At 51.0% G+C, this 17425-nt stretch overlaps 10 protein-coding genes across 10 annotated transcripts; 5 read left to right on the top strand and 5 right to left on the bottom strand.

Annotated features, from left to right (window-relative positions):
• Positions 1 to 147: 147 nt before the first annotated feature.
• Positions 148 to 2720, top strand: AUEXF2481DRAFT_43617 (uncharacterized protein). Its single transcript, XM_013484944.1, has one exon. It carries the CDS (start codon positions 329 to 331, stop codon positions 2501 to 2503), a length of 2175 nt encoding a protein of 724 aa, XP_013340398.1. The 5' UTR covers positions 148 to 328; the 3' UTR covers positions 2504 to 2720.
• A 602-nt stretch (positions 2721 to 3322) lies between these two features.
• On the bottom strand, positions 3323 to 4621 carry AUEXF2481DRAFT_43616 (uncharacterized protein). The gene is made up of 3 exons (XM_013484943.1): positions 4576 to 4621; positions 3671 to 4516; positions 3323 to 3619 (listed from the first exon to the last, which is right to left on the bottom strand). Exons 2-3 carry the CDS (start codon positions 4398 to 4400, stop codon positions 3594 to 3596), a joined length of 756 nt encoding a protein of 251 aa, XP_013340397.1. The 5' UTR covers positions 4401 to 4516; positions 4576 to 4621; the 3' UTR covers positions 3323 to 3593.
• Positions 4622 to 5850: 1229 nt separating this feature from the next.
• On the top strand, positions 5851 to 7526 carry AUEXF2481DRAFT_48140 (uncharacterized protein; the record flags this gene model as incomplete). The annotated part of the gene is made up of 3 exons (XM_013484955.1): positions 5851 to 5947; positions 6005 to 6084; positions 6135 to 7526. The coding sequence occupies 3 exons, from the start codon at positions 5851 to 5853 to the stop codon at positions 7524 to 7526; spliced, it is 1569 nt and encodes a 522-aa protein (XP_013340409.1).
• Positions 7527 to 7886: 360 nt separating this feature from the next.
• On the bottom strand, positions 7887 to 8357 carry AUEXF2481DRAFT_49722 (uncharacterized protein; the record flags this gene model as incomplete). The annotated part of the gene is made up of 1 exon (XM_013484956.1): positions 7887 to 8357. A coding segment is annotated over one exon (471 nt), but the record flags the coding sequence as incomplete, so codon positions are not given.
• Positions 8358 to 8876: 519 nt separating this feature from the next.
• On the top strand, positions 8877 to 9560 carry AUEXF2481DRAFT_8152 (uncharacterized protein; the record flags this gene model as incomplete). The annotated part of the gene is made up of 3 exons (XM_013484896.1): positions 8877 to 8926; positions 8983 to 9040; positions 9102 to 9560. The coding sequence occupies 3 exons, from the start codon at positions 8877 to 8879 to the stop codon at positions 9558 to 9560; spliced, it is 567 nt and encodes a 188-aa protein (XP_013340350.1).
• A 217-nt stretch (positions 9561 to 9777) lies between these two features.
• Positions 9778 to 10804, bottom strand: AUEXF2481DRAFT_449027 (uncharacterized protein). The gene is made up of 3 exons (XM_013484993.1): positions 10700 to 10804; positions 10293 to 10628; positions 9778 to 10230 (listed from the first exon to the last, which is right to left on the bottom strand). The coding sequence occupies exons 2-3, from the start codon at positions 10598 to 10600 to the stop codon at positions 9870 to 9872; spliced, it is 669 nt and encodes a 222-aa protein (XP_013340447.1). The 5' UTR covers positions 10601 to 10628; positions 10700 to 10804; the 3' UTR covers positions 9778 to 9869.
• Positions 10805 to 11691: 887 nt separating this feature from the next.
• On the top strand, positions 11692 to 13624 carry AUEXF2481DRAFT_8150 (uncharacterized protein; the record flags this gene model as incomplete). The annotated part of the gene is made up of 2 exons (XM_013484895.1): positions 11692 to 11890; positions 11946 to 13624. The coding sequence occupies 2 exons, from the start codon at positions 11692 to 11694 to the stop codon at positions 13622 to 13624; spliced, it is 1878 nt and encodes a 625-aa protein (XP_013340349.1).
• Positions 13625 to 13746: 122 nt separating this feature from the next.
• On the bottom strand, positions 13747 to 15131 carry AUEXF2481DRAFT_32660 (uncharacterized protein; the record flags this gene model as incomplete). Its single annotated transcript, XM_013484917.1, has 2 exons — positions 13747 to 14552; positions 14609 to 15131. The coding sequence occupies 2 exons, from the start codon at positions 15129 to 15131 to the stop codon at positions 13747 to 13749; spliced, it is 1329 nt and encodes a 442-aa protein (XP_013340371.1).
• Positions 15132 to 15210: 79 nt separating this feature from the next.
• Positions 15211 to 16341, bottom strand: AUEXF2481DRAFT_448780 (uncharacterized protein). The gene is made up of 4 exons (XM_013484992.1): positions 16272 to 16341; positions 16058 to 16212; positions 15739 to 15996; positions 15211 to 15669 (listed from the first exon to the last, which is right to left on the bottom strand). Coding segments are annotated over exons 2-4 (552 nt in total). The 5' UTR covers positions 16059 to 16212; positions 16272 to 16341; the 3' UTR covers positions 15211 to 15376.
• A 127-nt stretch (positions 16342 to 16468) lies between these two features.
• Positions 16469 to 17363, top strand: AUEXF2481DRAFT_8148 (uncharacterized protein; the record flags this gene model as incomplete). The annotated part of the gene is made up of 2 exons (XM_013484894.1): positions 16469 to 16526; positions 16579 to 17363. The coding sequence occupies 2 exons, from the start codon at positions 16469 to 16471 to the stop codon at positions 17361 to 17363; spliced, it is 843 nt and encodes a 280-aa protein (XP_013340348.1).
• Positions 17364 to 17425: the final 62 nt, after the last annotated feature.

Here is a 17425-nt window from a genome sequence, read left to right as displayed (position 1 = left end):
CGGCTCGCGAGCCGACCCAGCCTCTTAGCACAGTGTCACTAACATCACCAACAATGGAGCAGTTGTGATGCTTGTAAACAGTAGATATTCAATTGTATATAGTTGCGTTGGTTCTCATATGTAAATTTGTCGTAGTTGAATTCTGATTGCGATGTCGTAAAAATTGCGAAGTAATGTCGCTCTCCATCTATCTTGCTGCCTGCTTCGCTTCACTTGTCGGAGCTAGCTGTGAGGCTGTGCACCCTCGCCCTGCCTTAATGGTCAAGTCTACTTGTCTTCATCACCAACATTGTTTTGAACCAACAGAACAAACATTATCATCATCATCATGCTGGAACAAACCAACTTTCTCGATCTCCCGGTAGACATACTGTATCTCATCTTCCCCTACCTGGATGTCGCCAGCTTTGTGGCCTTGACGTCAACTTGCACGGCGCTTCATCAAACTGACATTGCTCAACATGCTCCCTACTGGAGCTCGGCCGCGCGCAACACTTTCCGTGTACCAAATCAGCCTGTCGTCGAGAATGATGGTCGTAGATGGCAGAAGATGTACCGAAGACTCATGAAGGACTCACGTAGTTTCACCTGGGGAAACAATGACAGAACATGTCTCGGCCATGGTCAACAGATGCACATGGGGGCACCTTTTGGCCGTGGCGGTATAGGTCCTGCCGGACGCCGAAGACCTGCTCTGCGCGCTCGTCAACACGTGTCATGGCCTACACAAATGGAGAACGTGGAACCGCTGGGCATCATCGCTGATATGCAGTGCGGCGGCTGGTCCACAATCTTACTGACTTCAAAGGGTGGCCTGTATGGTGTCGGTGTTATGAATGGTATGATCGTCAATCAGCCAGCAAAATCGACGCCAACCAGACTTTGCTACCCTGCCGGCTTGCCTCACCCTAATGAACGCTATGAACCAGCATCTGCTATCAAACAGTTCTCAGCTGGCCGTTGTCATGTTCTTGCTTTGTCGGACTCTGGATATATCTGGTGCTGGAGTCACATTAACATGGCTGCGCTCCAAGTCAAGTTCCTGAATGTCGATACAGTCGTCCGCCAGTACACTTCTGCATCAGCTCGCGGCTATGTCAAAAAGGTCGTAGCAGGCTGGGCAAAGAGCGCTGCCCTCGTCGTCGGCACTGGTATCGTTGTCTGGGAACCCGTGCATCGCAACGCACGACAGTCTGAAGGTGAAGAAGATGCTGTACTTGTCTTGGAGACCGCAATTTGCCCTGGCACCGACTTCCAGAAGCATGCCAGATTATTCGAACCGTCGGCTGCAAGTGCCGAGATCGGCGAAGTCGAGAATTTCATCTGTCTCGAGCACTACGTCCTGTTCAACACGCATCTTGGCAAGATATATGCGGCAAAGATCACCTGGAATGCGCAAAGTAAGGCGCTGGATGATGTTCGAGAATTGCCTCTTGAAGCAGACGGAGAGGTCAAATTCGCCACGGACGTCCAAGGATCGTTCCGATCGTTCGCAATCTTCGCCAAAGACGGCACTGTGTACACCGGTACTCAAGACGATCATTTGCATCGTCTGTTTCATCCTTTACCTCAAGATGCGGCCTTCTCACTCCACCGTATTCATGCCTTGCAGAAGTCTCAGGTTATCTCCATAGCCTTTGGTGATTACCACTTCCACGCACTGCATGCACCAGGATACATTACTTCCTACGGTACTGAGCCCCAAAGCTGCGGCTGTCTTGGGCTCGGAGGTCATGGAGACCCAGAAGGCCGGATCCGTGGTCTTCGCTATAACGGTATTGGCGGAGATGGACGTCTAGTTCCTCATGCGAGCCTCCACGGTCGCAGGATCTGGTTCGAGGAGGAGAAGCAGAAGTGGATCACTTTTCTAACAAGCGGAGGTCAAGACCCTGAGGAGGCCAAAGAGCGTATGCGTATGCTCTCAGAGCCAAACGTCCAAGGTGAAATCAGCGAGTGGGTCGAGCAAGAGGGCAACGCCTGGGAGGAGAAGTATGGAGCATCAAGCGTTACAAAGGGCGATGATGACTTGGGCACATATTTCGCACTTAGTGTCACAGCAGCTGGTTGGCACTCGGGGGCCTTGGTGCTTGTCAATGAGGCCAAAGCAAACAAGATCAGAGAAGCTTGCCTGGAACCAATCGAGGAGCCCACCGACGATAAAACTGCGGACGAGAGTGAGAGACCCACACAGGAGGAACAGATGGACGACCGTGGGTTACTCAACCGCGCTCTCGATTACGCAGGCGATCTCGTACGTTGGTTCAATGGCTCACCTCGTACAGATCCCACAGGCCCCAATTTCCGCGACCCAAATGACCCAAACGCGTTCGTCAACCCCCAAAACCACGGCGCTGTTTCCGAAGGCGGCCGTCCGTATGTCTGGGCTCATGACTCTTTCCCTCGGTTGAGACTTGCGAATGGTGACGAGATGCCAGGAGAGGTGGAATTTTCGGAATGGAGAGCAGGTCGTCCTGAGTGGGAAGGCAAGATCGAAGGTTATTAGGTTAAACGAGGACAAAGGGCTGATCGACGATTGATGAGTATTGATGATTGAAACGATGGGGGTCATGAAGGACGAAAGATGACGGGGGGTTTTACTCTTGCACCTATGCGACAAGAGCTGCATAATTCTTCCCATGACTATGATGATGACCTTGACTTTGTGTTACTTCGTCTTGACCATACGAGATGCTTGCTCTGCCGTAAGAAGTTCACCTTGCTTGCTCTGTTAGTAATTTCATATGTACTGACTGTAAGCCCACGTATCTATTCAAATTGCTCGGTCGATCACCTACGTTCGACTTTTCTGGGTGATGCTCCACTCGGCTTGATTGTGTCAGGGTCGTACTTTTAACATGACAGATCCAAGGTTAATCGACGATAATACGTGCAGATTTGACCAAGTCTTGGCTATGACCTCCACACATAGATCTAAGCATACGTCTCCTATAGTGCGTATGAAGTTTGATCTATAAAATGCGAGTTTAAAGCTCTTGTTGACGAATTCGTGTTGTGGTCCTCACTGTTGCGTGGGGGCGGAATACTGGCAGCATATCCCTGGGTTCGCAGCCAGTCTCAAGCTCGACACCTAGCTAGGACCGAATAGTATGCAGGGAACAGTGAAGTTTGAAAACATTGCATTAGGTTACGGCGACGACTAGAGTTTAGTATAGATGTTGATCGTGAGAATTACGCCTGTACCGCGTCGAAGGCAACGGTGTAACACACGAGGCGTTGCCATCTTCAGCATCGAGCTTCCGGAAGGCAACATATTCACCACTGACAAGCGATGGCAACGAAGGCAGCACAGGGAAGAGCAGAAGCGGCATCTATATCGGACTATGACTACTCTACAGCGATTACAAGTCTCTGAGATCTATGTCAGATGCTCTAGAGACGTTAAACGGCGTTTTCAAGAAGTGATGTACGAATATATGATCACTATGTGGTAGAATATTGGTGCGGCAATTTGTTATCAGACCTCTCTTCTGCCATTGTGCTTGGTTTAGTCAGAGTATCAACAGACATCTTAGCCCTTGTACTTGGAATCACGCTGTCCAGGATGGTGGGTCAAATTCGCTTGATGGTCTATCTCAAGTCTTTGGAATCTTGATTCGGACTGTCAACTCCTTAGAACTTGTCAATTGATTGGGTGGAACAGAGGCCACACCTTCAGGCCTCCTCACCATCGAACCAGGGACGATTGATTTGGCTCGAGAGCCTGGAGTTTCGTAAGTCAAACGTCTGACCAATTGCCAAGCTGTAGATCGAGCAGTGAGGAACACCCCAGCCAGCGAAGAGCTGTACTGGGGCTCCCTGAGTAGTTCTGGCTGTAGCGCAAGCATCAAAAGAGTATGCATGTTGTAGAACGCATCATTGCCAGCGTTGTGAAAACCATGCTTGCTCTCAAAATCGAGACTTGCGGTATGTGGCTTAGGAGAGAACACTCTTACAACGTCGGCTGGTGTCGCGTCTCCTGGGCTTGAGTCTACAAGAAACCTCCAAAGCTTCGAAAGTCGACCGGGTAGCGTGGTTCGATATTGTTGCGCAAGAGCATAGGTGTCCACGATGGCAACGACATTAGACTCGTTCCTCAACTCGTATCCTAGCGTACAAGCAAGCTTCTCGATGTCGTGATTCAGAGCGTGCCCAACAAGTATATACAGTCGATCAGGTTGTAGCTTGAGATATGGCTGTATGGCCGTTAGAGGTATGCGGTGCTCGACAGCTCCAAAGAGAAATGGCTGACGCTCGCCAGGTTTGAAGCGAAATTGACGAGGCCTAATCTTTTGTGACCAATTCAAAGCTGATGGACCAGGATCAATATTTTGGATGTCTCGAGTATCCAGAGTTGAAATGCCAAGTTCTGTAAGATCGGCCTTGGTGCCTTCGGTATCCATCGCTATGAATATAGCATCTCTTGGAGCACGTGTTGACTTGGATTTCAATCCAAGGCTCGAACGAACAAACGCAATGCATTTGTTGTTCAATCGAGGCTTACGCTTCGGTTGAGACTCTGCATCCAATCGCGATTTGGTTTCATAACTTTGAGAGGGTAAGCAGAAATTCACTTACAATGATCGAGGACTCTCATTCGCGTGTCTACTTGATCAGACACTCGTCGAGAGGGACATACTTGGTATTTGTGTCATATTGAGAGGCGACATTGTTTTGATCTAGAGCTCGCTTGGGGCTACCAGAGGTCCGACGGAGCCCCTCGATGCCTCTCAGACCTCCACGGCGTACGTGGACAGCAAATCGTGCCGAATCGGAAGACGAGACTGCCGATTGATGCCAAGAGGAGCCGAGACGAGGCCTTGGTCGGATAAGAAATCCAGAGGTCTGGTGAAGAATGACAATAGAGTAGCGAATTCGAGCAAGGCCAGGCAGGATAGCAGTCATCGGCAAGGACGGCAACTACTACCGAGGCGCTCAAGCAGCTAGCAAGGAACGACAAGCAAGAATTGAATCGGTAGAGGAGTGGGTGAGGTAGGCGGGCTGGAGGCTGAAAGCGAAAACGAGAGAGGCTCCGGAGAAGTACCGGGCGCTTTGTTGATTCTGCGGTTGGGCGCGGAGTATGACGAGGAGGAGAATGGAGAAAGAAGAGCTGATACGTTGGAGATGAGCGAGGGGAAAGGTGGAGGACAGGTGATATGCAGTAGACAAAGCTGCTCACTTTGTCAACGCAGTGCTATAAGGCTCATTTCTAGATATGGCAAGAGCGATCAGTGATAGCATTCTGTCAATTGGCATCAACAGAAGGCTGTCAAAAAGGCAAGGACGTTCGTAGCAGTGACGCAGAGGGCGTTTTCAGCGCACGCACCCCCATCACTTTTTGAGAGTCGAGTCTCGATGCGATAGACGATGCAAAAGGTCAAGAGCCGTCGCTGCACCGTCCAAGACATCAGATAATAGCAGGTTTAGGGCTGTCACTTAATTCCCTCTCGTCTCGCGTGCACCACCTGACTCCTGTCCCTCTTCCCTTGTATACATATCTTCACCCTGGCGCTCCATCGACGCACCAGAAGTCTCCCAACTCCCTCATCTCGCTCCCCATCCTCATCTCGCGCGGCAGACCCACCCTTTCTCCGCGAGCTCCGATCTGAAAAAGGCTCGTTTCTCTCACGCTCCTTGTACGCTGTCGTCCTCCTCATACTCGTCCTCAGCGTCCAATTCCTGCTCGTGCCCCGCTTCGTAGCTTCGCTCCGCAAGCCAAGTCAGCCACAGAACTTGGGTAGGCCTGACTTTTGTCGCTACAACCCCTCCAATCCCTTCCTACAGGACTTGATCTGTCCTCACCATCCCGAAGAGCAAGCAAACACCCTCTTTGACACGTCGGTTCCTCGCAACATGGGTCTCGCACAAGAAGCCAGCCGCGTGGCTGCCGAGTTTGAGTACTCGGACGCCCAAGTCAACAAGGCCGTCAAGGAGTTCATCCGCCAGATGGGTATGTCTACCACTGTTTTCCTCTCGACCTGAGCCCATGACTGACCATTGGATTCAGACGAGGGTCTGGAAAAGTCTGGCACCACCATGAGCCAAATTCCCACCTATGTGACTGCTGTTCCCAACGGTACCGAGAAGGTGAGTCTGGATTCGCGTGAGCCAGCATCTTCCATGACTGACAGTGATAGGGTCTCTACATGGCCGTCGATCTCGGTGGCACCAACTTCCGCGTCTGCTCCATCAACCTCAACGGTGACAGCACCTTCTCCCTCACCCAATCGAAGGTCGCCATCCCCAAGGAGCTCATGGTCGCCCAGACCAGCAAGGAGCTTTTCTCTTTCCTCGCAAAGCAAATCGCCACTTTCCTGCAAACCCACCACGGCGAACACTACCACGCCACCATCCGCAGACGTGCCACCATCCACTCCGAGAGCGGTTTCGAAGAGCGCGAGATCTTTAACTTGGGTTTCACCTTCTCTTTCCCTGTGCAGCAGGTTGGAATCAACAAGGGTACCTTGATCCGCTGGACAAAGGGTTTCGATATTGCCGATGCTGTTGGCAAGGATGTCTGCAAACTCCTCCAAGACGAGATCGATGCTCTCCACTTGCCCGTCCGTGTTGCTGCTCTGGTCAACGACACTGTCGGAACTCTCATGGCTCGCTCATACACCTCTCCTGGCAAGACTGGTACTCTTCTGGGTGCCATCTTCGGTACTGGTACCAACGGCGCTTACGTCGAGAAGCTCGACAAGGTCAAGAAGCTGAACGGCTCCGAAAACAGCGACAATGTTGACCGCACCACTGGTGAGATGATCATCAACACTGAGTGGGGCTCATTCGACAACGAGCTCCGCGTTCTCCCCAACACCCCTTACGACAACTCGCTCGACAAGGAGACCCCCAACCCCGGTATCCAGATGTTCGAAAAGCGCATCTCCGGTATGTTCTTGGGTGAGATTCTGCGTCTCGCTATCGTCGACCTGGTCAAGGAGCGCAAGACCGGCCTCTTCAGCGATGACAACAGCAGCAGCAACGACGTCCACAGCACCACCTGTCTCGCCGAGAACAGCCCTCTGTGGCAACCTTGGGGTCTCGACACCAGCTTCTTGTCAATCGCTCACGGTGACAACAGCAACGGCTTCAAGGTCACTCGTCAAACCTTGGACAAGGACTACGGAGTTCACGCCGCCAGTGCCGAGGACGCTGAGGCCGTCAAGCTGATTGCTGCTGCCATTGGTAAGCGCGCCGCTCGTCTTTCCGCCGTCGCCATTGCTGCCGTCGTCCTCGCAACCGACAAGCTTTCATCTCCCCAGGACATTGCCACCGCCGATGACACTCCCGTCAACGAGGACGAGATGGTTGACATTGGTGTTGACGGTTCTCTCGTCGAGTTCTACCCTGGCTTTGAGGAGTACATCAGAGAGGCCCTCCGTCAGATCGAGGGTGTTGGCAAGCACGGCGAGAAGCGCATCCGCATTGGTATCGCCAAGGATGGTAGCGGTGTTGGAGCCGCTTTGATCGCTCTCGTTGCCGACAAGTTGGCCAAGCAGGCACAACTCAAGGAGTACGGAGAAGAGTAGATACAGAAGACGACGATGATTTTTCCAGAAGTTTCTCACGATTTACAAAATCTTTCTCGCATGAGCATGCGGAAATGAGCTTGGGAGGGCGTTGGTTTTTATTTTATCATATTCAGCCGTCACATATGTGTACATATATCCTAGTACATTGACCATTTTTCTTCTTTTGAACTCACGACCTCTTCTTGTTGTTCTCGTTTGCTGTGCTCCATGACCGAATCTTCGGTCTTGTCTTTGATGATGACGAATGCTTCTATACTTTGTCTGCCTTCTTGATCAATAATCCTCTGGCTACCTTCCTTTCAGGACGTCTGTTCCGTATTCTCAAGCCCCTCCGTGATTCAACAAATCCCTCGGTCCAACCTCCCTCCTCAACACGTAGGCCCCTCGCGGTGTCAACCTTCTATAATATCCCTCCTCCAACCTCGTCTCTTTGAAACCTCTCTTGGCATACCACTCCCTAGCCTCTTTACCAGCTTCCCAAACATGCGCTCCCACAGCGCTCACCCCATGATCTCTTATCCCCCTCTCTATCATGATCCCCAATAGATGCGTTGCGATACCGTAACTCCTGAAGGGAGAAAGCACACCCAAAGTGGAGATGTAGAGGATTTTATCATCTGGAGAGGCAGAGGATGAGGGCAGGATACGACAGCGTATTGCTGCTATAACCTTTCCTGACGCTGACGCGACAGAAGACGGACTATCATGCCAAAGGGCTAGAAGGGTTAGGTGGTTGGAAATCGGGTCCGAGAGGGTTTCTTTGTAAAAGGTGCGGGGATAAGGTATTGGCAGGAGCAGGGTGTTTAGACGTTCAAAGGAGGATATGTTTGTGGTGTCGCAGGGGACAAGGGTGATATTTTTTACTAGTCTTTTCGAGGGGTGGGAGAAGGGTAATGTTGATGTGGTTGTTGTCGTTTTTTGGTCCAGTTGCGTGGTCAGGGTGGGCTGATGTGGTGTTGGCTGCTGCGACAATGACGATGATGGTGAGCCATCTTGACTTTCTGTAACAGGAGCTGTTTGTACTCTTGAGGCCGAGTCTTCTGTCGTCTGAGAAGCAGTGATGGATTGTTTGACCGCCGAGGACTTTTTGAACCAGGATGTAATTGATGTCTGCATGATTTAGGGGCAATGGGACAGCTTGGGAAGACGCGTACCGCGTTGCTTTGGAGTTTAATTGATTTTTTATTCCTGCTCCTTCCCCGTCGGAGTCAATCGGAGGTGGAAAGGTCGGCTTGGCAGTTGACATCGCGCGCAGTGGGTAGCGGCAGCGAGCATACCGCGACTTACGAACGATTGTTTCTCTCTGCCATTGAAACCTCTTCGCACTTCCAATCACGTTCAATTGTCATGGGTTCTGGAAGCTCCAAGCCGCAAGGCTCGCCATATGTCTTTGCTGCGTACGATCAATGTTTCGATTGCTTGCGACAACATGTTTAACTGACGAGCGCAACAGAGACAGCCCTGTCAGCTTCTCACCATCTGTAGTCGACTCGCTGCAAAACAGTCCCGAGGTATTGCGACTCCAATGAGAACACACATAGCATCCCAAGTTTCTGACAAGAGCTCAAAAAGACCGACTCGACCCGCCAGCGCAACCTCGACCTCCAAATCCAACAGCGCGTGACAGCAGAACTCGAGCGCATCCGCGAAGAAGAAGCCAAACGCCTCGCCCAATATACCTCCACCCTCACCCCCACCTCCGACGACTCCTCAGACTCTTCTTCCCCCTCCTCCTCCGACTCTCCCTCCATCAAAGACAAAATCTCCTCTGCCCTCACACCTTCGTCATCGCAAAACAAGGATCGCAGCAACGACAGCGTGTCCAAAGAAGTCGCCGAACTGCGTAGCAAACTCGAGCGTCGCAAGAACCTCGACAAGACTGATGTGGCTGTGGAAAAGGCAAAGGAGGGGCTCGTGCAGTGTTTGAGGTTGAATGATCGTAGACCTTTGGATTGCTGGGAGCAGGTTGAGACGTTCAAGGCAGAGGTTGCTAAGCTCGAGGCAAAGTTTGTTGATAGAGCTTTGCGATGAGCATATTTCGTCTGAGCTGTCTGGTGTCTGTTAGACTGGGCTTGATGAAGCCTGGAATTGGATGCTCGAAGACTTTGGCGATCGAGGAGAGAAGAAGGGAAGAAGGATGGGCTGTGGAAAGACATGATTACATTGCACTACTAGAAAAAGCAACACAACCTGAGTACATTTCAATTCTCGCGTCTTGCCTATATCTTTGGACATGAACATAACTACAAATATCACACATGTACAAAATCCCTCCTATACATATCCATCCATCGTATATCAGTCCACTTCAACCAGCCACACTACCCACCTTCTTGCACACTACGCCAATGCACCATTGTCCCTAACAACCGACTCCAACACGACCCCCACAATCCCCATCAACCCCCTCAACCTCTTCACGCCAGCCACCATAGGCTTGAACCTCCAACTCCCCAACCTCGCCCTTTTCATTTCTTGCTTCCACGACAAACCCTCCACCTCTTGAATCACAAAGCCAATATCAGAATCCTGTTTTCTCAACCATTTCTCCAATTCAGAACCTGTGTTTCTCAATTGTGAGCGAAGGAGTTTGAGATCGGAGGCGTGGTGTTTTAGGGCGTAAGTGTTTTTTTCTGCTTGCCGGAATTTGTGGACGAGGTCGAGAGCTTTTTTGCTGCTTGTTTGGTAGTCTTGGAGTTTGCTGTGTGCGGGTATTAGTTTCTGGCATCCTTGACGAGAAGAAAATGGAGTGGGACATCTTACCTAGTGATCTTGCCGTGTTGCTTTTGCATGTCATCGAGATATGCAACGAGGTAGGCTTGTGTCGACTTTTCCGGATTGTGATCAGGTAGCTTGTTGTCAATGGTATGGATCTCTGCCACTAGATCTGCGCTTAATCCATCAAACTCTTTCAATGCATCGATAAGAGCACTTCTGTTATGCTGACTTGCAGTGACTTGATCAAAGCCTCGGGACTCATCAATACCCAAAACCCCACCCAGACTGAGGTAATGAGCTTGATCGTAACCCCAAACCCCACCCGAGCCCAGAAAATTGAAACCATCAGGCATAAAGCTCCATATCTCATTTGCCTTGAAGCTTTTAGTAACACCTTGCTTAGCAGCCTGCACAGGCACAAAAGGATTCGCTGCCTCGTCCGGCACACATACATGGTTTGCCGCACATATTTTTCCAGCAGGCTCCCTTGGTATAAGACTTGCAGTGACGTATTTTGCAGATTCCGAAGCCAGTGCAGAGCAAAAGGATATGATATAAGCAGCCAATCCCCAAGCGAGAAAGACTCTCAAGCCTCCATGCCAGGAGAAGAAGTGGTGGATGGAAGACCAGAAACTACGATGAGTTCGCGGCTCAGTGGGGAGGCGTCTGGGGAGTGGATGATCGTAGGCGTTTAGCGGTGGTTGGTTGTATTCTCCTCCGAGCCAGGGGGCACCGCCCTCCATGGGGCTATCACTTCGGAGGCCTCGTAGGGGCTGTGATGGCAGGAGCTCATTGGAGGGGTCTCGGACACGGGCTCGAGAGGGTCGATTGTCCATTCTTCAATAGTCGACTTCGTTGTAAGATGATTTTGGTCCCACGGCGGATTCACTTCCTGGAAGAGTCTCAAGACATTCGAAGGAGATGGAATTGCCATGGCTGCAGTAGTGCCTCGAGCAGTGATGGCCAACTAGACAAAGCGATTGGGGCCTTCCATTGTGTTCCTTGAGAGGTTCCTCCCGCATTCGGCAGGGCATTGTTCTTTGATCATCACTCATGACACCTACCTTCTGGGACCTGTCCGTTGGGACAACAATTAAGCAGAGAGTCAAGGACTATTATGGTCATCGTCTTGTGCGGACGATAGCACAAAGAGTCCTAGTGGTGATCCTTGTGGTGACTAGCAATGAGACTTGCCATCTTGACACGAATCAACGTTAAAGTCGAGAGTTTAGAATCTCATATGTCAATTGTAGTGAATATATGGTTAGCGATATAGTATTTACAAAACAACAAGTCGAACTCCATATTGTAGGATGAATTAATGTCAGACGTCCAAAAGACCTACCCCGGAGACATCGGAGTTTGTCGGCCAAGAAATTCTGACCATCAAAAAATCCCCAAAGTGAACTTTCATACAACAACCACGACTCCAAAAAAAAACATCATGGCGAAAAAGAGAAAGGCCTCTTCTGGTGGAGCAGTCAAGGAAGATGTTGCAGACGACTCGAACAGACGTACGCGCATGAAGATCAAGACGTATGAGGATGTGGCGGGCTCGGATGACGAGTTTCACATCAACCGTGACAAGGTTATGCTGGACGATGGACCGGAGGCGAAGAGGAGGAGAAAGGTGCAGGAAGAGGGTAAGCATTGCGAAAGATATGCGCCAAAGCGATCGGTGGCTGACTTGCACTATAGAGGAATTCCTCGAATTGTCCGACGAAGAAGTCCTAGGATACTCTGAACCTTCTGAAGCCGAAGATGACGACGAAGACGACTTTGAAGAGGAGGAGACAGCAGCAGCGCCGGCAAAGAAGTCAAAGAAGGATGCACAGGATGAAGAGGACGACGAGGAAGACATGGAGGCATGGGGAGAATCCAAGCAAGACTACTACAACGCCGACGCTATCGAGACAGAACAAGATGCGCTCGACGAAGAGAAGGAGGCCTTGCGCCTGCAGAAGAAGCAGTTACAGGCCATGAGCGCTGCTGACTTTGGATTCGACGAGGCGGACTGGCAACAGGAAGACGAGAAGGATGCTGAACAGGATGGAGAGACCGTCACGGAAGTGCTGCCTCAACTCGAGCTGGACGACAAGATGACGCCCAAGGAGCGCATGAAGCTACTCAAGACACGCTACCCGGAGTTCGAACCGTTGAGCAAGGAGCTGCTCGCTCTGAACCAGACATACCAGGAACTGTCTGCTGTTGAGTCGCCTTCACTCGCCGTTCAGACCAAGTTGCAAGCATCCGCTGCTTACCTCGCCTCGTTAACCATGTACTTTGCCCTCCTTACCTCGACAGCCCAGGACAAGCAAACGAAAGGTCTCGCTCTTTCCGCAAACGCCATTCGTGATCACCCCATCATGGAGAGCTTGATCCAATGCCGCGACCTATGGGCACGCCTCAGAGACCTACCCGAAGACGACTCAGAAGACGAGTCCGCCTTGGAAGGAGCCTCAGAGGAAGAAATGAGTGAATCAGAAGACGAAGCACCCGTCACCATCCTCCCCACCAAGACCAGAAAGACAGCCGCCGAACGTGCCGTCGACGCCGTAACAGCAGCAGCAGAAGCCCGCCGCGCAGAACGCCTCCGCAAGACCGAAGCAGACTTTGGCGACCTCGACGCCCTCCTAACCTCTCGCCCCAAGAAGACTTCCTCGAAGAATATTTCAGCAACAGCCGCCCTCGACGAGAACGACTCTGACCTCGGCGAAGACACTTTCCTCACAGCCTCCGAACTCGCCGAGAAAGCCAAGCGCAAGAAGTCCCTCCGCTTCTACACCTCCCAAATCGCCCAAAAGGCAAACAAGCGCGGCGCAAAAATTCAAGGTGGAGATGAGGATGTGCCTCACCGTGAACGTCTTCGCGATAGACAGGCCCGTCTAAACGCAGAAGCAGAAGCACGCGTAAAATCCTTTGACCGCGATCAATTGGGCGAAGATTCCGAAGACGAAGACGACCGCGCCACTGCCCGTCTAGTCCGCGGCGAAAAGCCAGAAAAGACGCTCGATGACGAGGAAGATTACTACGACATGGTGGCCTCCAAGGCAGAAAAGAAGAAATCAGACAAGGCGGCTCAAGCCGCCGCGTTCAAAGAAGCAGCTGCCCAAGGAGGCAGAGTGATTGAAAAGGAAGAGGTCGGCCCAGATGGCAAGAGAGCGATTTCGTATGCGATTGAAAAGAACAAGGGACTTACGCCGCATAGAAAGAAGGATGTGCGTAATCCTAGAGTCAAGAAGAGAAAGAAGTTTGAGGAGAAGAAGAAGAAGTTGGCTTCCATCAAGCCGGTTTACAAGGGTGGCGAGGGTAAAGGTGGCTATGGTGGTGAACTTACGGGTATCAAGAAGGGTTTGGTCAGGAGTACGAAGCTTTGAGGAGAATACAATTCATCATTTCTTTGGTAGCGATATTTTTGCATATGCTCTCGAATCACTCATCGGGTATTCCTCCTTTCACTGTAGCGATCTCTTGCAATGTCGATGAACTGAGCAGACTCTTAAGCGGCACCACTAAGACCCATTAGGGCACCAACAGCCATCATATCCTCGTCTCTCTCTGCTTGTGAAGCACTTTCTTGCTGCGCATTGGCCGCCCTGTTCGCAACCACAACCGCATCATCCACATCCACATCCACATCCACATCCACATCCCTCGGACTCTCTGGTTCCTCAATCTTGTGATTACCCTCTCTCTGCCACGGAGGTGTGCCCGTCCATTCCAGCTCTTTCGACTCGGGTCCCCAAACTTCCTCCTTCATCTCATGCAGCGTTGTCTCATCCAGCTGTTTTGTAGCAGCAAGCTCGCTTTGCAATACACCCTCCAATAAAGCTTCTTTTGCTGCCCACTCCTGACGATGATGTTCCTCGAGCGCTTCGACTTCTTGTTTCAAGCCCTCGCTCTCTTGCTGTGCCCAATGCAGTTGACGTCTGAGCAGCCGCATGAGCTGATTCGCAGGAATTTCACTCTCAAACTGTGAAAAGTGTATGTCGGGTGGGTATGTGATCATGAAGCCCGCCTGGCCAGTTATCGGGTGACGCGCGGGTATGTATTGGATGTTGTCCATGGGTGGTGATGGATCGTCAGGAGCTTGGGTGGGTGCAGGTACGGGCACATCTGGGACGGAGGGTTTGATGGGTGTCTTGCCGTTCATCGAGAGGCGTAGCTTTGGGCCCTTCTTGGGCTGGCCGGTAGCGGGATCGATGGGATTGGCATTTGTTGCTGCAGCGCGTGGAGGTTCGGGTTCGTGGACTGTGCGCATGTGTTTGGCGAGGGCATCAGATCGGGTAAATGAACGATCGCATTCTGCTCAAGAGTCAGCTTGGTCCAAGTCATCAAAGTGTGCAGAGCAGCATGCATACCTGGCAGGTGGCAGAAAAAAGGCTTCTCCTTGGTGTGGCTTCGCATGTGTGCTTTCAGAGCGTAGCCACTGGGGTGATTTGTGCCTTTGCGTGCACAGTCTCCCCATTCACAGGTATAGCGTGCTCGCTTGGGCGCTATGTGGTCGTTCTGGACATGTGCAATGAGCTCGTCGCTGTTGGCCAGATCACCCACACTGCAGCCCTCCCACGCGCAAGTAGTGACTTGATCCGCGCGCATTGCAAACTCGTCCTGGCTGGGCGATCCTGGAGCGGAACCCTCGCTGTCGCAACTGATGTCTGCTTCCGACTCTTCTATTGTGTCGGCGCCAGCTACCATGATTGTGCCGCCATGTGATGAGCTAATGTGCGCTGGTCCGCCGCCCGTACGTCGTTTCTTGCTCGGTGGTCCTGTCGTGTCTGTGTCTATGCTGGGTCTGGCTGATCGGTTCGGTGTGCTGATCATGTCGTCTGCTTCGTCCGACGACGATATCGACGACAATGGTGAATCCGGCATGTCACTCATAACGATGAGCTGGCGGTAGCCTATGGGTAAAGTCGGGTGGATTGATGGCAATGGGTTGTGATGGCTTGGTTGCTAGGTCGCATCAGCTGTTGGGCTTCTCGGCCCTCGCAGAAGGAACGCCAGGGTCGCTGTTTTCTGCCTTCGTACGAACCACACTTTTCTGCATCAACGTGCTTCAACTTTATTCTAGATACATCTCGTGCTGATATACACTTCTCGTGATTTACATTGATGATCTTTGTATGTCAATGACATGCCTTGCCCCATCTCCTCAATCTATAATAGTTCCATGGTAGAGGCACCAAGTATCCAGCAGCAATGCTCACCACCGCAGCTGTCCAGAATCGCGGGTCTTGCAATGCGACCACTCCACCAGTGAGATGATAATCAACAGCATTTTCCGCCAACTCCATGGCCAGCATCGAGATGAAACTCATACCCATTGCTGTCTTGAAAGCCATGCTGGTGGACAACTTGTCCTTGCCCCGGTGAAGTAAAGCCGTCTCCAATGCAATCGATGTAGTCAGACCGGATGTCACTGTTCGCTATCAGTATCTCTGCTCATCTTCGAGTCCTTTCCTAACAAAAAAGAGAACAAAAGTCTTACTAGACAGAGCCATGATCGTGCTCATTCCCAACTCCGGCGCATGTGTCTGCAACGTCCATAATGCCGAAAAGTCTCCTATCGTGCATCCAACAAGACATCGTAGCGTGTTGACACCTGCTCTCTTCCATGTACCTCTACACGTCCAGAAAACGCGTGTAGCTAGCGAAGGTCTAGGCTTGATGGGTGTAACTTTTGCCTCACCGGCATTCTGCTGTGTGTTGGTGGTATAGATCCGGGACGAGGCAGGAGTTAATATCACTGGCGTGACATTTGATGGTAAGAGACAGACTCGGAGATGACGGAGATTGGTACTTCGCACTTGGTGTAGTGATGATGTGAACACCAGCATGTTTGCGTTGTGTCGAGGACTGAGATAGAAGGTCAAAGGTTTTGGTGCTGTAAAGAAGGTATATCTGCTATAATTCTACTTGCTAACTTGACAAGCCTGTCCGACGAAAGAACGCATTTGCAAATCTGAGACAGAAAACAGCCATGTCAAAAATCTGTTTGTACACATCTTGCAACAAAATTACCGAGTTAAAATCGATTGTATGTCAAAGCGATCGAGAACATGTCAATCCCAAAGAGGAAGTGACAGCCCGTTTGATGTCGAGACGTCAGTGCGGCATCGATGAGCCCTACAACTCAACCTCCCTCACTACCTATTGCTTTCTAAGAATTTATTGATAGAATTACCACGATACCAAAATCATTGACAACGCATTTCATCATGGCGCCAATTTCAAAATCCGAGGACACTCGAAAATTGAAGATCCTTATGTTGCACGGTTAGTCCAACATCGAAACATGGTAATATCCCAAATACTGAACTCTGTCAAGGCTACACACAATCCGGCCCTCTCTTCCAAGCAAAAACCCAACGAATCAAGAAACTACTCGAAAAGTCTCTCGCCAGCTCCCCCATCAAAACCGACACCGACACCGACACCAACCCTCCCATCAACGGCATAGAATTAATCTATCCCACCGGTCCCTTCCCAGTAACCTCAGCAGATCTAAACGGAGCAGAAGTCCGCGAAGACGCAAACGGATGGTGGAAACTCTGCCCACGAGGAGAACCACAACAAGGTTTCTCAATCGGACTCTCCAGCATTGCAAAAATATTGCAACAACAAGGTCCCTTCGACGGTATCATGGGATTCAGTCAAGGAGCAGCGTTTGCAGCCATGATAACTTCCCTCCTCGAACCCTCACGAGCTCAAGCTTTTGCAAATGTGAAAGGTGGCATAGCTTTCCCGTCTTCTTTTGCTGAACTCACACACCCACCGCTGACATTTTGTGTTTGCTTTTCGGGATTGTTGAATAAATGTCCTGCTTATACGGCATTCTATGAGCCTAGGATTCAAACACCGGTTTTACATGTTTTGGGTAGTATGGACACGATTGTGGAGGAGAGTGAATCTTTGGCGTTGGCGGAGAGGTGTGAAGGTGGTGGAAAAGGTGGTGTTGTTAGACATACGGGAACACATACTGTGCCGAGTAGTGAAAGAGATATTGCGGCTGTGATTCAGTTTATCCGAAATGTCTATGCTGGAGAAGGAAATGCCAAGGCGGATGAAGAGGAAGAGGAAGAGGATGTCCTAGATATGGATATGCCTTTTTAGAAGAAGGTGCACTGCGAAATCAGGACATGCTACTCAAACCCGAACCGCTCTCAGGAATTAGA

This window comes from Aureobasidium subglaciale (genome assembly GCF_000721755.1).
Source record: "Aureobasidium subglaciale EXF-2481 unplaced genomic scaffold scaffold_25, whole genome shotgun sequence".
Taxonomy (NCBI): domain Eukaryota; kingdom Fungi; phylum Ascomycota; class Dothideomycetes; order Dothideales; family Saccotheciaceae; genus Aureobasidium; species Aureobasidium subglaciale.
Note: the sequence above shows the minus strand (reverse complement) of the source record. Positions and strands in the feature narration are given on the sequence as shown.

Coding starts and splice junctions, on each gene's coding strand:
- AUEXF2481DRAFT_43616 (XM_013484943.1), bottom strand. CDS start 4,400: ATGGATACCGAAGGCACCAAGGCCGATCTTACAGAACTTGGCATTTCA. Junction 3,620..3,670: donor GATGGTGAGGAGGCCTGAAG/GTGTGGCCTCTG, acceptor AGGAGTTGACAG/TCCGAATCAAGATTCCAAAG.
- AUEXF2481DRAFT_449027 (XM_013484993.1), bottom strand. CDS start 10,600: ATGCCTGATGGTTTCAATTTTCTGGGCTCGGGTGGGGTTTGGGGTTAC. Junction 10,231..10,292: donor CAACACGGCAAGATCACTAG/GTAAGATGTCCC, acceptor ACCCGCACACAG/CAAACTCCAAGACTACCAAA.
- AUEXF2481DRAFT_448780 (XM_013484992.1), bottom strand. Junction 15,670..15,738: donor CACGATCATGGCTCTGTCTA/GTAAGACTTTTG, acceptor GATAGCGAACAG/TGACATCCGGTCTGACTACA.
- AUEXF2481DRAFT_43617 (XM_013484944.1), top strand. CDS start 329: ATGCTGGAACAAACCAACTTTCTCGATCTCCCGGTAGACATACTGTAT.